The sequence below is a fragment of the Acartia tonsa genome, chromosome 4 (assembly GCF_053477335.1).
Source record: "Acartia tonsa isolate MP-2025a chromosome 4, ASM5347733v1, whole genome shotgun sequence".
Taxonomy (NCBI): Eukaryota; Metazoa; Arthropoda; class Copepoda; order Calanoida; family Acartiidae; genus Acartia; species Acartia tonsa.
The window spans coordinates 31,027,765-31,046,684 of NC_137263.1; the positions used below are offsets into that span (position 1 = coordinate 31,027,765).

At 32.5% G+C, this 18,920-nt stretch overlaps 1 protein-coding gene across 3 annotated transcripts; it reads left to right on the plus strand.

Moving 5' to 3' along the window:
* On the plus strand, nt 1-16,945 carry LOC145316766 (uncharacterized). 3 transcript variants are annotated; one of them, XM_080157492.1, is made up of 4 exons: nt 1-62; nt 11,417-11,552; nt 13,824-13,971; nt 14,527-16,945. In XM_080157492.1, exons 2-4 carry the CDS (start codon nt 11,433-11,435, stop codon nt 15,723-15,725), a joined length of 1,467 nt encoding a protein of 488 aa, XP_080013618.1. In that variant the 5' UTR covers nt 1-62; nt 11,417-11,432; the 3' UTR covers nt 15,726-16,945. The 3 variants fall into 3 exon arrangements, with proteins under 3 accessions (XP_080013618.1, XP_080013617.1, XP_080013619.1); XM_080157491.1 differs by lacking the exon at nt 1-62 and adding an exon at nt 4,244-4,388; XM_080157493.1 differs by lacking the exon at nt 1-62 and adding an exon at nt 8,435-8,650.
* The last annotated feature ends 1,975 nt before the right edge of the window (nt 16,946-18,920 follow it).

Consider the following 18,920-nt stretch of genomic DNA (forward strand, 5'->3'; position numbering starts at 1 on the left):
ATATACAGTATGGGCAAAGAATGTTTGAATAACACAGATCTTTTCATTGCAACATTTTGAAGGTAATTCTAACTAGTTTTTGGTTTTAAAGTATTAAGTAAGTATTTAAATAAAATTATGGGGAATCGCATTAGTTAAAAATAAATTGTTATGCAATGCTGTACCATACAAAGCCTGGACCAAGTTAAAAATATGAAGGAAGGTCTCTTTTTTTGACAACTAAAAAGGATTAATCGACTGACAGCTTGAGTTTTAAAAAAGCTAAAAACGACTTAAAAAGCAACGCTATAAAAAAATATCTGAAATAACCAAGAACAAAAAATACTCAGAAAGCTTGAAAAATGCCTTCCTTCGTGCATCAGACTTGATTCAAAAGCCTTTTTCTTAATGTAAAGTGACTAAGCTTTATTATTCAACATCCTGCAGTCATCTTCAGGAATGAAGGGTGGTGACATTTTTGTTTTATATAATTTATCTTTAAAAAATGTATTCTAAAATCTCAAAAGTATTTTATTTCTTAATCCCTAAAATTCAACAAAGGGATAGTTCCAGCTTTTAATTTTATACTTAATTGTATAATTATTTTTCTGAAAGTAAAAAATCACATTTATTGGGCTCAATTTAGGATGTTTGAATTGTCAAAATTCTTCTTTTTTTAATGTGTTGCCATCAACTATGATCCGCATATCTGGCCCTATGTTTAAATCTTTTTGACAACATCTTCTCATGTCTACACAAAAACAAAATATTTTCCACAATAATTGTGTGTTTGTGTGTATAATGCATCACTTTGGTCTCATGGCCCATGAAAGCTGAAGGATGGAAAAAACTTAATGAAAGAGATTTTGTTGTTGCTTTAACCAACACTGGCAGCTACGCGCCCTAGAGGCCTCTAGCGGCACTTGAGGGGGGGGGGGGAGTTAATCCTCTACTTCCAATCGTAGTTTTAAAAAGAAAAAGGAAAAAAGGGTTGGGACAGTTTTTGTCAAGGGGAGTGTGGTGGCACCCTCTCCCAAAATAGTTATTAACCTTCCTAGGACATATGAGAAGCTACCTTGTAACAGAGAACCATATCGGATTGCGAGATCCTTCGCTACAGACAAAGACTAGTTGCTTCTTCCCTATCCTATAGGGGAGGTAAGAAAAATAGTCTAAAACTACCCCGAGACATCCATTATAAAGTTTCCCTGAAAAATAAAAAAAATTTGTGATCTTTAGCTTCAACAAAAATAAAACTTATTACTTTATATAGTAGGATAATACTGCACTAAAAATGCAACAGGGCTGTGGTTTGTGAATGCATTCTCCCTAACTTTATTCATTTAGAAGACCATCGTGTCAGATCTTGGTAAAGGAATATACCACCAGGCTCTAGGATTTCTGGGCCTTGCCTTAATTCATTGTTCCTATGAGTTGCAACTTTTTGCTTCAATAATTTTACAGAAAATAACACAGAAATCAAATATATTATTTGTTAATAGAAAGGATATACAATACAAAATACATATATACAAGTTTTCAGCCTTTAGTAATATTTTGAATGCGGGGACGGGACAGTAGATTAAAAATTAGTGTTATGTTTTTCTCCTTAGACTTTTAATTATTATTTTGTTAGACTTTTAGAAAACTCCACTAAAGTACCTAAATTTTGAAGATTTTTTTAAGGATAGATATCTCAGTAACTTGTATTATGATTTAAGACTACTTTATAAAATCAAAGAGTTAAGTCTCCTCTGTGGCTAAGATGACACAACAATAGTTGGAAAGGGGTATTCATAGAATTACTTTGTAATCAACAATCAACTGATTACGACACGTTATAGAGCCCTCCGCACTCAGCTATACCTCGCAATTGTAAAACTTATTTTTTGCAAGATTTGCAGTTTTATAGTTTCAAAGTAAATGCACTCATAATATCTAACTAACTTGCTTCTACTTAATGATATTTTAAGAGCATTTTGCTGTAAAAATAGGTATATCTGTTAATTCTAATGATACAATTTTTCTTTTAAATATTTTTACCTTTAATTCGTTGAATAAAAAGTAAATTTTCAATTGTTCTTAAAAAAGATACCTAAATATTTAAACAATTTTTCTCCTCTAACATTATATATCTGTTGAATATTGTAATATTTCTTCTGTCCTTATTGAAAGCGAAGATTTTCCACATTCATGGTCTCTCTTTTAAAAGTCCTTTTTAGTAGCGAAGCTACTCTATAATTTGAAATGTCCGTCTGTCCGTCTTAGTTTGGGGGAAACGTGATTTTCTCGGCTCCTATAAAAGATAAAAAGCTGAAATTTTTTGACAACATTTCCATTATCAAGGAGCACAATTAACTATAAAACATCAATGTCGATAGGACCGCTTTTTAGCAGGTTTTAGGCTATTTTTGTATTTTTCACATTTTTCTCCATGTCTTTGGTGTTTATGGTCCGATTTCCAAAATTTTTTCAGTTATAGAATCAAAATTAAATTTCCTGTCGTTTCAAGAAACAACTATGACGGTCAGACTGCCTTTAAGCAGGTTTTAGGCTATTTTTTATTTTTCACATTTTTCTCCATACCTTTGGTGTTTATTGCCCAATTTCCAAAGTTTTTCAGTTATAGATATCAAAATTAAATTTCCTTTCGTTTCAAGAACACATCAATGGCGGTCAGACTGCCTTTTTGCAGGTTTTTGGCTATTTTTCATATTTTTCTTCATATCTTTGGTGTTTATGGTCCGTTTTTTTTAATTTTTGTAGTTAAAAATATCAAAATTAAATTTCCCGTTGTTCTGAGCATCCAGTATGTAATATACTTTGACCGTCAGTCTGTTAGTCATAGTACTGAAATATAAATAAATATTAAGTAATTAACAATGTTGAAAAGGTTTCGTGATTTTTTCCTAATATGCATGCTTTTGTCAACTAATATCTAAATTCTTATTTAATTGTTTATGCTTCGCTACTTATGGATGTTGTCATCCTTGTTTATACTTTGCTTAATGAATATTTAAAAAAGGATATCAACTCTAAAATCTAATTGTTTCTATTGAGGTTTTCAGGATTTTATCAAAATCAAACGAAAGTGGAGAAGAATCTATTTATCATATATTAACTATTTAGAATTATTAGGTAAGCTGTATTAAATCAGGGTTTGAAAGTATAGAAACTATTAAGAGTTCCAATTTAATATGAAATTGCTGTGTGCTAATTTTTTAGCTTCAAAGATATTCTATTTTTTAAGAAATTTTTTTAATGAAATCAACTGATACCAATTAGCAAATGATATTTGACTTACAATTTTGTCCTTCAGTCGGTTGGTATTTAGCAATGCTGTTTAGGACATAGAATTTATATGAGAAAAGTAAGGTAAAGAAAGCTTGAATGATTTGGAAGTTTCTTCATTCAAATGAGTATCTATTCTTTAATTCACTTAATTCGTCCGTTTGTAGGCAACGCTTTAATTGACATGAATTTTCAATACTGGACTACAATTTGAGGTAGAAAAATTAAATTTCTGTAACATTACGTTAAACGTTGAGGATCCACTCCATAGGCTACTTTTATTCGTTTGACTATATTTACCATAACGCTATGTGTAGATAATTGTATTTCCTACTGGGAAATTTGATCAATTTTTCATTAATTTTAAATACGGTTGTTTTTTATCCTAGGTCTTTTGCTGCTTGTGGAAGTTTCCATCCTTGTTATTTTAACAATTGCAAATCTTTTTTCTATTTCGTTGCATTTTTTGTAATTGTGAGTTGTAATATTTTAAGGGAAGTTTGAAACACCAAAAACTGCCAACTTTAAAGGCTGAAGAAAAGGAGACGTGACGGCGAATAATAAGGAAGAAAAGTTAAATAACTTGAGGTGGAGTGAACAATAATGAGGAGGGGGAATCTGTAGACGAGTACAACAAACCCCACCACCCCCTCCACCTCCTCCTTCGCCGTCACAGGCTACACGCACTTCTTATTCAACTACTCATTCTTTACACAGTAGTTCACTTCTCCTTTTAGCAAACCCACTCCATCCATCTGTAGCAAGAAGAGAGAGACTCAGAGAGAAGACTTTTTTCAGTCGCAGTGATCACAAGGTCGTGTTTTTTACACGACTTTTGCCAAAAAGTCGTGTATTTTTAAAATTTTCTTGCCTTACCCCCTTCCCTTTTTAATTCCCCTTTTCCCCCTTTTTCTTCCCCCCCTTCCCTTTTTTAAAAAAAAGTCGTGTAAAAAAAAAATTTCATGTGAGATCCCTGTTCAGTCGCCACTTTTCCACCGGCCTGGACTGTAGTTGTTGGAAAAACAAAAACTGAAGCTCCTAAAAATATCAGCTGTAGTAAAAAAATCAGTGTAACGTTTGTGATTGTGTTCTGATATTGCATTGGCTAGATAAAAGAGGTTAGTTTTATTTCATTTACTATATTTATGTATTTGTATTAAATACTTAAGTCGATAATAAAGTATAGTGCAGGTGGAATTATATTACATGGGGGACTCCCTTACTCTTCATATATCCCCCAACTCTCCCCCTCTCTGTTTGCCAAAGTCTACAGGTTGTTGCGTTGACAAGCCAATGAGAAATCTGAATTAGTGTCATGTGACTTTCACCTGACCAATTGGAAAGCAGAATTTCCACCATAGTGAACTTGTTGCTGCTTCCACTACTTATATTACTTCAAGGGATGAAGAGGATTACATGAGGGAATCAGGAGTAACTCCCCACTTCCTCCCCTATTATGATACATATTTCTACACTGAAAGGGACTCCCCCCCCCCCCCTCTATTATATGCTTACTTTATAAATTAATCATGCACCTCCTCAATTTACACTGAAATCAAAATATATATTATTGACACTGTTAGATTAAAATGTGTATATTCATATGTATTGTTCTACTTTTACCTGTATTGATTAATTTCGATTTTCATGTTAAAATGATTTCATTGTTATGAAGTCACTTACTTATAATTTATATTAAGCCTAAAGTAAAAGATTAACAATAACACCTTGCTCCCTTTTTTAAAAAAATTCTTAGAGAATTCTTACATTTAACTGTAAGTGCCAAAAGACGCATTTATAGAATATTCAAAATATTTATATAGAGATTACCATCCATTAACCTAATTGTAATGAAATTATCCAAGTTAATAAAAATATGTTTTAAAAAGTCAGTATATCCCAATTATAGGTTTAGTTTTACATTCTATTAAAATTTAATTTTGCTAATTGCATCTGTCAAGCAATTCGGAACAAAGCAAATCATAAAGTAGCTACGCTGTCTAAAATAAGTAAAAGAAGAATACTTTGAAATAAGACACTTGTGTATATCTCGTGCCCGGGTTACAAAAAGGAATTTAAGGGTTGACATAAAAAATTGTCAATTTCTAGTTATTTTAATAAGATTTGGCATGGCAGTTGTTTTAAAGAAGAATACTATGGAATTGTGAAGAAACGGCGGCGGAACCGCCGCTCCCTAAAAAAACGCCGTTTCACGCCGAAATTATTTTGCCTTTTATCGCCAAATTAGATGTAATATTTTAAACATTTCAATATTTAAAAAAAAGTGTCAAATATTTCAAGTGTCAAGTGAAAGTATAAGGGAAATATTTATGAAAAAAAGTTTATCACAGATGATTTAAAATTGTCTAATTTGGCGAGAAAAGGCAAAAAAAATTACGGCGGTTTTCGGCGGGAGTGACGGTTCCGCCGCAGTTTCTTCACAGTTCCATATTGTACCACTTTAAAGCAACTGCCATGGCAAATCCAGAGCTGTAAGTGTTACTTCCTCCTCCCCCAAACTTTGCATGATGATTCCTATAGTAGTTAGGTACAATTAAGAAAGCGTAGCAACTCTATAAACAATACCAGAATGTCCTTACGTTCATTTTAAACATGTCGATTTTTAATTTTTTTGACAACAAATTTTTGTATGTTAAAATTATCTGATTTTTCTGATTTTTTGAAAACTGATTCCTATTACAACAAGGTGCAATGTTATAAGCGAAGCATCTCTATAAACAAGTCCCAAAAATGTAAGTATGTCCTTAAACAGTATCATCTATTTATGCAGTTTTGCAACAAATTTTCTTAAAATATTGTTTGTACTGATGCATTAATATTCTGCTAATTCAGTTCTGACAATCTACAAGTTTTAATGTTCGTGTGTTTTTACATTTCAGAGCTTCGCTTTTATGGATGTTGTCATTCTTGTTTTCTTAGTTTTCAATAAATTCTTTCAACCAAATAAGTAAAATGACCCCCCTATCTACACATATTAACAATTTGCTAAGAATCAAAACAAAATTTACTAAAAAGTCCAGCAATGTTTGATTTTAAGTAACACACAGACAACCATTCAATTACATCACCAGACAGAATGCTGTAAAAAATATACTTTCCAAGTTTGCATTTTGGTAAATGTATTAAAGATTCTGTGTTTCTTTTTTGGTTTACTTGTCTTTTTTTATATCTTCATGGAAAATAGTCCAATCAGTGTTTGTATACCATCCAATAAATCAAGATAAACAATATGATTCATAATATCTAATTTCACAAGAATTTTGTACTTTCCTAACTAAGCAATACTGTCCGTACTCAAATTATCCTGTAAAATGGGTTGTTATGTAATGTGGGAAATGAAAAAGCCTCTCATATGTTGATCCTAAATCTACCCGCATAAAAACATATTTATAATATTTGTATATAAGACAAGGATGACAACATCCATAAGTAGCGAAGCACAAAAAAAATCATGGATGTTAATACGTAGAAGTAAATTTAAAGTGTATTTATTAATTGATATATTTGAGAAAATATTTTGTATAATGATGACGGTCAAAATAAATTACATAAAAGATGCTCATAACAATGGGAAAAATTATTTTGATACTGATATCCCAAAAAGTTTTAATATTGGACCAAAAACACCAAAGATATGGGGGGAAATGTAAAAAATTTAAAAATAGCCAAAAACCTGAAAAAAGGAAGTCTGAACGTCATGGTTGTTTTCTTTAAACAAGGGGAAATTTAATTTTGATATCTATGACTGAAAAATTTTGGAAATCGTACCATAAACACCAAAGATATGGAGAAAAATGTGAAAAATACAAAAATAGCCTAAAACCTGCTGAAAGGCAGTCTGACCGTCATAGTTGTTTTCTTTAAAGGACAGGAAATTTAATTTTGATATCTATTACTAAAAATATTTTGAAAATCGGACCATAAACACCAAAGATATGGAGAAAAATGTAAAAAATACAAAAATAGCCTAAAACCTGCTTAAAGGCAGTCTGATCGTCATAGTTGTTTTCTTTAAACGACTGGAAATTTAATTTAGATATCTATAACTGAAAAAAATTTGAAAATCGTACCATAAACACTGAAGATATGGATAAAAATGTGAAAAATACAAAAATAGCCTAAAACCTGCTAAAAAGCGGTCCTACTGCTATCGATGTTTTATACTTAATTGTGCTCCTTTATGATGGGAATGTTGTCAAAAAATTTCAGCATTCTATCTTTTATAGGAGCTGAGTAAATCCCATTTCCCCCATAGCGTTACGGACAGACGGACTGACGGACGGACAAAGTGAATTATAGAGTAGCTTCGCTACTAAAAAAATATTTCCCTCTGAAAATAATATATATTATTGGATTATTTATACATCGGATTTAATTAATCCCTTTTTTCTAGTTATACTTAAACCTTATTTAATATTTTTAATTTTGGGCAAATATCTTTTTAATTGATATACAAGTACAATTTTATTCATAAGCAGAGCCAGATAAACAAGCAAACATCTATTGGCGCACGGTCAGACAGACAAACGAAATACATTCACAAGTTTTATTGTTGCTGCAATTTATCAATCTTTCTCAAAACGTTATATTATTTTGTTTTAAGTATTAAAATGTCTATTGTCTAAATTTTGCAAAACCCATACCTAGATTTTTGTTTTGTCTTCAATTTTATTTTCATGTTTCCCCCTCCTTTCTTATCAATTTTAATTCGACAAGTTTTGATTATGCGTAATATTGTACATAAATGTATTATGTATTGCGATAACAAGTCTTATCCAACTTGGAAATTAAAATTATTTTGACAAGTAAAAGCTAAATATATAATATCATCAGAGTCAGACTATAGTAGATTCAGTTTTCTGCCTAGCTTCCAGTAAATTATGGATTTCCCGCATGGACACTTGTTCATTTCAGCTTAGCAGTGAGGGAGGGGGGGGGGGGATTCCCTCTCCCTCTAATTTTATCGATATCCCATGTACTCTACCCCGTTTTGTTTTTTCCCATTTCAATCAGTAAGTCAAAAGGCAAATATTGTCCTACCCCCTCTCATCTCCCTTTTTTTGGAAGAAGGGAAAATGAGGGGGGGGGAATCAATTCTCCCTTCCTTGTGAGGAAGTTTTTGTGGGGGAAATGAAAGCAGTTTCTGAGTAATTGAGGGGGAAGTAGAAACAAGAGGCCTCTTACCTTCTCCTTTTTAGTGTTTACCTTTGCTTACATGTAACCCCCCGTCAGTTTCATATGTGCCCCCCTCCCTAGAATCTGCATGTACAATATACATAATTTTGATGACCCCTTTTAGTTTAGTATGGTGTCATATCTCAATCAAATTACTAAAAAATAATTATACGTGATTCGATAGGTAATTATATAACAAGTAGCACTTTTGGCGATAATTTTTCAAGGCAATTTTCAGAGTTTTTTTTTATTTAAAAATCTTTTATACTCTATAATTGATTTAAATGATAAAAAAAGAACAAAAAATATTATTGCTTAAATGAAATTTACCTAAAATTAGTTGGTTTAGTGTTATGTGTGACAATGAACAATGAAGCTTTTAAAAACTTTTTAAAAGCGAAGCTTTTCTATAATTAGGGTCGGTCCGTCCGTCCGTACGTCCGTCCGAGATAGATAGCTTTTGTTCGTTAATTTAGGCATGTTAGAATTGTCCTATCGATTTCAAACTTTGCATGATGATTCCTGTAGTAGTTGGGTACGATTTAGAAAGCGTAGCAACTCTATAATCATTACCAGAATGTTCGTACGTCCATTTTAAACATGTTGATTTTTCTCCTTTTTTAACAACAAATTTTCAAGTGTTCTAATTATCCGTTTGATCTGATTTTTGGTATATTGATTCCTGGGACAACAAAGAACAATATTATGAGCGAAGCAACTCTATAATCAAGTCAAAAAATTTAAGTATGTCCATAAACATTATCCTGCTTCAAGCAGCTTTTCAACAAATTTACTTACAATTTTGCTTTGGCTCTTATATTTACTTTTAAATTCTGATTATTCAGTTCAGATACTATACAAGTGTTAATGTCCGTTTGTCCTACCGTTTCAGTGCTTCGCTTTTATGGATGTTGTCATCCTTGTTTTCTTGTAAATAACCCGCAAAAGTAACATTTTTAGTAACTAACCAACCTTTAAAAATTACAACTAATGATTAGCTTTTAAAGGATTTAGTTCATAATTAAGACCAAGATTTCATAATTTTCATCGTTAATTGCTAATATGAATACAAGGAATACTGCATAAAAGTGTATTTGATATTTGGAAAAAAATTACGATCAATTGTATTATAGAGTAGCTGGGCTGCAAACAAACGCGCATTAACTTTGACTAATTTCAACTTGTTGATGTTGACCAATATATTTGTATTTACTTAGGTGGATTTGTTTTAAATTGTGCAAATATTTGTATACTTACAGAGGGGCCTCAATACTCATGGACCTGTTCAATATTTGTTCTGTAATTCCCTACCGTAATATTTTAACAATTAAACAATAAACCAAAGAAACAAATTTAAACCTATGACATAAAGCAATGTTTTTCGATTTTCGTGTAGTATAAGATCCCTGAAACTTCTTGACGAATAGCTAATTATTATCCTAAAATGTTTTTAATTATAAATTCCCCCCTAATGAAAAATAAAACAGTATTTATTTAGATTTTAAAGTGTTCTTATTTTTGGACCAGGAATATTTTATTTTAGCTTTTCTAAGAAATGCACCCTACCCAAATTTTAACCAATTTTAAAACTCCAATCAATTGACCTAAGGTGATTGTTGTATATTCCCCCTACCAATCCCTCCCCTATTTTTTCTATTTTTGTAAAAAAAATCCCCCTCCCCATACCATAACCCAATCTTTGCCCCTTTTTCTTTTAGGTAATATTAGATTGTTTTCCCCCTCTTACTCTTATGTGTTGATAAGAAATCTAAACCCGTTTTATGAGGGTAGGTAAGGGTTCTATACAATACCAACTAATATAGGTGGACATTTAGGAGGGTGAATTTGGTTATCACAGATTAACAAAAGTTGTGTTATGAAAAGGTAAGGGGGGGGGGGGGTGGTAAACGAAGGGAAAAATCCATTATCACATATTGGGATACTCCCTAAGTATATCCCCTATGTATTATATGTAGTTCATGGCATATAAAATTCCCCTCTAAATTTTATTTACACACAAAGACTTGAAATACCCCTATTATCCCCTTCTTCTTCATTCCTTGTACTTTGTGTGTGTTTGTGTGTATGTAGCCTGTGAACCATATTTCCATGTAATTGTATTATTTATTCCCTCAACAAGTCCCTCCTCAGTATTTCCTTGACTTCCAAACAGGTCCTGCGTATTATTTGTGAATTTAAAAATTACTTATTTGTGAGATATGGGAATTTTAAGTGTTTTTATTTTTATTTATTCAATAATTGGATTCGCATCTAGCCTAGTGTTAGTTGCAATACCCCTCCCTCCCCCCTAAAGAAATTAGTAAAGAAAACTTTCCTCAAACTGTTTTCTGTTGTCTAAGCTTTTTTTCCTTTGAGGGGTGTCCTTCACCCCTGGAAAATAGCTTTAAACAATAATAGAATCATTATAAAACTTCCATAAATAGCAACACCCGTTCTGACCTATGGTGTTCGAGATATTTTGGTCGATTAGACGGACAGACATACAATTAGGAATTATTTATAAAGTAGATTTTTGAATACTACTATATAGCATTTTCAATATTATTCAAAAATTCTTCATAAGGACTACTATTTTGAAATATCTTTTGTTTGTTTATATCTTCAAGTTTAGATTTTTTGGCCCTGGTCAATTTATAATATTGTAAAGACAGACAAGCATAAAAAGATTAAATATTAGATAAATATATTGATAAAGCTATGAACACAGCCTTTTTTTTATATTTGACAACAAATATTTGTGTGTGCATTAAAAAAAGGCCGCTGTTCTTATAAAAAGGTGTATCTTTAAAGGGATGTAATGCTTTTGCTGTGCTTTTCAGGGTGATTCAATAACAAAATTTACTTTAATCCCTTAAAAAATAACCTAATAGATATTAAAGGGAAGGAAGTTTTAATGATCTTAATTTCTAATTAAAATTCTATTTTTCAGGTTGAATGGTTTGCTGATGGATCACCATTACTCCCTGAAATGGAACAACCACCCCGCCAACATCGCAACAGTCTTTTCCAGGCTCCGGGAGGAACAGCTCTTCACAGATGTCACACTCGCAACCAGCGACCGCCAGGTTAGCTAGTTCTTTATCTATTACAGCAAATATGGTGCTTTCTCACTAATTATCTATTTAACAACCCCATCAATCCCACCCTTCATCTTTATTTTGAGATAAATTGAAAATAAGAGTTTTTTATTTTCCTGCCTTACCCCTGCGGGGGACAAAACCCTTTAGTGTCTATACCTTTAATACGTAACAAACAAAACGGAAACAAACTATATTCTTATTTTCAATTTATAGAAAAAAATAGCCGATGGGATCTCGGTGCTCGCAAAGGTACTTTAAGGATTTTAAACACATAAATTACCAAGCTCATTTTAGAATATTCGATTAGATATAATCTATTGAAAATGAAGAATATTATTTCTTTTTAGTTGTTTTTAACGGGGGAGGCGGATGTGCCACTTTTTGAAACCAAAACTAAAAGTCAACAAAGGAACTCAACTAAAAAAAAGAGTTACAGGTCTGAGATTTTGCATGGCAGTTGCTTTATAGGGGTACAATATGGAACTGTGAAGAAACAGCGGCGCAACCGCCGAAAACCGCCGTTTCCCGCCGAAATTTTTTTTGCAATTTCTCGGCGGTTTTCGGCGGTTGCGCCGCCGTTTCTTCACTGTTCCATATTGTAACCCTGTAAAGCAACTGCCATGCAAAATCTCAGACCTTTAACTCTTTTTTTAGTTGAGTTCCTTTGACTTTTAGTTTTGGTTTCAAAAAGTGGCACATCCGCCTCCCCCCTTTATTATCATTAGATGAGAACTAATTCTATTTTTGTATTGCATGAATATTATTTTAAACGTTCTCTAAAACAAGCTGAGACATTTTAATTCAGGAAAAAGGTATAACCAACACGCAAAATACATAAATATGAAATAAACTTTGGGGGGCATATAAAAATTGGTATTCTCTACGATGTGTTGCCCCTCAAAGTCATGAAAAATGAGCTGAATAATATTAATTCAGTTTTTGGTTACAGATTCTTTTGATTTGCTTATTCGGGTATAGTCCCTTTCGTGGCAACGCCTCTTTAGGGGCGATTCTTCGTATTTTCACAGTAGCTTTTCTCCTATTTCTAGACACTGCGGGAGGGGGGGGGGGGCTCTAACCCTGCGGGGCAATTACCTAAAATAACCTATTAAAAGCAATTTTAAAAATACGACGAATCGCCCCTTAAGCAGCGTTGCCACGAATGGGACTATACCCGCTTATTTTTATTTTGAATATTTGCGGTCTGTCCATCAATCTGTAACTTTCAGGTGTTACCACCATACATAATATCTCCCCTTAACCCTTTTTACTTCCGATGATTTGATGTTATGAAACTTACACTCACTTTATTTTGAGCTGTATTTTACTGCTAGTTAACCAAATACCAGAAAATTAAAAATATTTTTTAAATCCAAATATATTTGTGACACACTGTAAATGGTGTAATTTAAATACAATACAGTGGCCACTTCCTGCATTACGGCAAAAAAATTCATTGCCCAACCTTGCGTTATAATTTATAAAAGGATTTTGTTATTCTGCCAGTGAAAAATATCCTCATTTTAATCATTTAATCAATTTAATGAAAATCCCTACATTGTACAATATTATCTCTTGCTTTCAAGTTTAATGAAGCATTCGCCTATTGTACTTGTTACCCTATACATATATCTATGTACAATTTTAAACATATAGGCCACAGGAAGTCTTTAACCTGCTTAGAATATTGTTTATGAATATTCCTAAAGTGAGTTAATATTTTCCCCTGCCGGAAATGTTGCAAGTGTATTGTGAATAGAAGAGCTGTGTTTATACATAATATAATATTGTTGCCTGAATGGGTGGGGCTTTTTTTCTCTTTTAAAACTCTAAATGTATTAAATAAAATTAGCCACAAGTACAAATTTACAGCTACTATTTTTTTATGCATAATTGAATTTTAGAACGTTTTACAATTTTATTTAAATCGTTAAAATATTTGCAGCTGTATCTTAATACTAGAGGCTACGCCCCTAGAACCCTCTTGGGGGATCTGAAGGAAGAGGGTAGAAGTCGACCTTCCACTTAAAATTTCAGAAAAAAAATAATAAGGGGTTATTTCATCTTGGGGCGATTTCTCTTGGGGTACCCTCCTTCAGTAGTTTTTAATCTTTCCTGGACCTAAAAAAAGCTTTACAGTAAAGGAGAACCATATTGGTCCTGCGTTTAGCGAGATCGTAATCTACTGACAGACACACAAGATGGACTTCCTGTTACTTTTATATACGGATAGGGATTATAAACTGTTTTTTTTAGAGCATCCTGGCACATAAAGTGGTTCTGTCTGCAGGCAGCCTGTACCTGGACAAAATTCTGGCCAGCAATCCTTCTGATCATCCTACACTAGTCCTTTCAAATATCAGATATAAAGAACTTAAACTTCTTATAGACTTTATGTATACAGGTAATTTTTATGAATAATTACAAATGGATAATAAACAAGGAAGAGGTATTTTATCCGTAGAAAAAAACTATTTAACTTCTAAACTTTTTGCAATTCAAAATTAACCAATATCTACATCGTATTTATTTATTACAGGATTATGAAGCACACAATTTGTTTCGTTGATAGTTTTGACTGACTGAAACTTGGGGGTTAAATAATTTTGCTGCAGATGAAATTTACCTCCATGGAATTAAACTGTATTATAAAAAATTACCGAGCATTGATTTTGAATGATTTTAAAATTTGTATTCTTTCTTGAAGAAAAAGCCTAGACTCTGAATTATTGAGGTGATCAAATTACAACTCTTATCCCCCACCCCTCCCATAATTTTCTTGCCTAAGCATTTTTTCTCCCTCTTTCTTGCAAGGTGCATTGTTAAGATAAAAGAAAATTAATTCAACAATACATTTTGGATTACTTGCATTAAAGGGTGATTGAAAAATAGAATTCTTTGATGGGTATTGCATTATGTTTTATGCATTAAGTTTTAGATTTCATTTCCTATTTTTTAGGTGAAATATCAGTTGACCAGCCCTTGCTGCCAGCTTTGCTGGAGGCTGCAGCCTTGCTTCAGATCAAGGGCCTGTATGAGAAGAGAGTAAATAACTATGGAGTGCCAGAATTGAGTGCACAGCACCAGTCCTCCATCAGTCCACAACCCTCCGAGCTTAGTGTTACCCCACCGCAGCCACGCCAGCTGTTTCCAACGGCTATTTCTGCCGCTGATACGAGCATTAAACAACTTACTTCTAGACAGCTGTTGACGACATCACCATCGTCTCGAAATTGCTACCAGCAGTCTGAACCAAATCCAAAGAAACGTAAACGGAGCTTTGTAGATTATCAGAAGCCACCCCTCAAAGGAACAGATACTCATAATTTTGATGAGGTTTCTCCAAAGATTTTCCCAATCAGTAATGATGAATTAAAGTTCGAGTCTAACAAATCTCTGCTTGGATGCGCTAATGCTGCTTGGCTTATTAATGCTTCCAAAGACTTTAACAAAGAGGACACAGGATTGGTTAGTACACCTAAAAAAGTAGAGACTGATAATGATGATATCCCAAGTCTCTTAAATTTAGCAGCTGATAGACAAAATTTGCTTAGCCAATTGCAGAATGACAGCAAAGGCAGCGTACAAGAAAGTTTATTGCAGCACGCAGCGCTGTATTCCAACCCCCAGCACGCCCAGATAGTACAGGCCATGCAGACAACTTACCTGAGCCAGCTGGCTGCTCTTCAGCACCAACAGTCTAACACAGCAGCACAGTTTCACGGCTCCTTCTCATTTGCAACCAACAATGCAACAACGTCCCCCCAGTCGCCATATAAATTTGCAGGCCTGCTGAACTCAGCCCCGGTGCGTAGATACAAACAGTACACTGAGTCAACACTCCAGCAGGCTCTAAAGGAAATCATGGAGGGCCAGTCCATCAACCGGTCCAGCATGAAGCACAACATACCTGCACGGACACTGCGTGACTGGATGAAGAGGCTAAATATCAAGTCCGTGTACACTCACAACAAGGAGGGGAGTGTGTGCAGCAGCACAAGCCCGGAGCCTGATCTCAATGTTTCTCTGGAGAAACTTAAAAGTGTTTTCTCCTCTGTGCAAGATGAGGATTCAATTGATCATGATTCATCCTCGCAGCAAAAGCTTAAAATTCACGAAGATTGTTCAGAAATTAATTCTGTTTCTATGGTAGCTTAACATTGAATATTTTTAAAGAGTTTATTTTTTATCATTTTTTAAACATTTGTTATCTAATAAAAATTAATTTGTGGCCAGCAGTATAGATCATGAATTGGACAAAGTATGTTTTGTTCTAAACTAAATTTTGTGGCATTTATTTAATGTGTTTTTCATGTAATACCTATATTTTTGCACTTTCTTTTATACACTTTTGCACCTTAGTTAATATTTATTAAATACTTCGTTTTTTTGTGGGGCATTTACATATTGTAATCCTTAAAACAACAAAAGTCGTCTTCCAGAGTGTGTTTGCAATAGGATTAAGTTTCCTTGAGTGATTTTTTTGAGTGTTTGATTTTTTTTGTCCGTTTACTGTGTTCAAAATACAACATGGCATTAGTACGAGTTTATTGTTCTCAAATATTTAATGTACCAAATGAATATGAGTTTAAAAATCAGCAGCTTATAATACTATTATTGTATTAATTTTTCATGTCTACTATATTAAGCAGCTTAATATTATGGATGATTATTCTAGTTATTTTTTTTTAATATGTATTTTTTATATGCACCAATTTTACACATCAGTATACAATGTATGCTAAATTTTTTTTGATTTGTTTCATGATAAAAGTTTTTGTTAAAAAGAAATTTATTTGCAAATCATTACCTACTTTTATAAAAAGTTTATAATTTATTTTTGTAACCGATCTTCGGTAAGAAGTTCCTTGGCTTTCACTCTATGTGCCTTATTAATAATCTTATTATTATTGTATAAAGTCTAAATCACCTAGTACACCATACACACACTAATGCAAACATTATGCAATTGTTATATTAATTATAGTGCCATTTTCAGTCATTAGATGTCGCGTCCTTAGCACAAATTTTTAGTAAACCTGAAATTACATTATTTTGAATTTATGTAAAAAAGGTTTTAAAGTTTGGTTTTCTTAATTATTCGGGACTCATTCTTGAAAGACCTGCAGACTATAAAATCACCTCATTCTACCCCCCAAAGAAAATTACAATTTTAAGAATAATTAAAAGGTATTTATAACTAAAAACAAGTTTATTGGGAGGGGGGGGGGGAGGGTTGGTGAATGATTACTATTAGTCTGTTGGTTTGTTGAGGACAGTCTATAAATATAAATCTTGTTATCTATAATTATTTTTGTACATTCCTGGATTGTGATGACTGAGTAAAGAGCTTTCAATAAATTCTGATTTTAATAAAACTTGTTTTTTTTTTACTTAAAGTTCGCCAATATATTTATTTTGTCATTGTATTTGTAGTTTTATATATTCATTTCAGAAAAATGGTTGGTATGATGTTTTATATTAGCGGGGTCATCGGGAAACTAATGACAGACCTGCGATTAATTGGAATGATCTGTAATAAAGTTTTGGTAGCTTTTGCTTCTAAAATAAAAAAAGCGAAGGGATTTAGGATCTCATCCTAATCATCATTCAAGAAGGTTTTGTGATGTTTTTGGTTTTTTTTTTAAAGAACAATTGGAAATAAGACTATAAATCACTCTCACAGTGCGATCTTTTGCCAAAAAACGGGACATTTCGAGTAGACAAAAGTAAACTTCAATAAATAAGCTTGTATTTGAAGAAATGATGTAATTTCTGTTGCTTTAACTCGGAAATAACTTAAATTTTGCCTTTGTTAACTTCTAATGTGCATTTGGTAAGTAACTCTTGCTGTTTTAGAGGAGCGAAGCTACCCTATTTTTAAAAAATCTATAAAACTTCATAACTTTAGTTAGGATAGGAATATTTTAACAAAATCAACGTCTATGTAAATATTTCTTCAATGCAAACAATGTTTGTGAACAAGAATATAGCGTCAGGTGCACCCATTTCGAGTCCCGGCATTTTTAGGTAGGTCCAGTATAAGTAAAATAGGACACTTATAAGGCATGTTTTCAAATATTTTTTTTACAGATATAAACAACAATAACATAATTTTCAAAACACTTTTGATTTTGTGTTAATACCTTTATTCTAGGTCTAGCTATCTTCATTTTAAGTTTGTATAAGAATATAAGCATAATTACTTAAATTATATTCTCTCTCAAACGTATATTTCTCTCTCTGATGCGTATATAATGTTTTTGCAATATTAAAATTAATCTCCAAATTTGAATTTCTGCTGGACCAAAACCAGTTAGAACTACAAATTTTTTTTAGAACACATCAAATTTAGCAAATTTGATTGCTAAAATAAAAGTATTTTTAAGTCATCTTTATTTAACGACTCCTTTATCCCTTAAATGTCCATTAAAACCGCGAGAACGGCGAAAATCGTTAAAAATCACGCCAACGGCGGCAAATAACGGCGAAACGGTTCGCCAGAGGCAAATGTTGCATAAGTCAAGAAAGATCCGCCTTAAAAAGTTTGAAAATATTGCAGAGATGACTTTGGGCTCTAAAATGACTCCTTCCCCCTCTAACGGGGGAAAATTTGAAATTAACAAGAACGAAATTGTTCAAACCATGCAATGTAAAATGCTCAATTACTCAAAAACGGACAAGAGGCCCCAGGTTGTGAAAACTGTTTTATACACAATACATGTTGTATATTGATATTATTATTGCAAAACCCGGGGACTCCTGTCCGTTTTTGGGTAAAATGGAGAAAACTGATTTTTTGGGGTTAAAAATCTTAATATTTTTGGTAAAATTTTCTCACAAAATGTCAATTTACACCACCAAAAAAATATTTTTTTAAATTTTTTCTTTAATTAGACATTGGTACAGGTATCTGAAAAGTACCTCAATAAATTTTTTTTTCTTAAGATGAACATAAATGTATTTTTTGTTGCTTTGAAAAAATTGTGTAAAAAAATCTGGAAAATCATCAAAACTTAAAAGAAATTTTTCACTACCTTTTTTAAAATGGCATAAACCCGCCAAAAATTAATATTTTTTAAAAATTTCTTTTCTAGCTGTCTACTTACAGCCATTATTAGGTCCTAGGATAGATAAAAGTCGATTTTACATTTTTTGGATGTCCCGATTTTTTTCAAAAGATCCCACTGTGACTCTTGTGTAAAACATAAAATAAGATTAGCATTTCATAGTCACTGGCAGAAAGTTGTAAGCCTACAGGTTCAGGAATCTGGAGGCTTTTACCCAAAAATCCGCGAAAATCATATATAAAGTTATGCTAATATCTCATAGTCAGCGACTTTGAGCATGAAC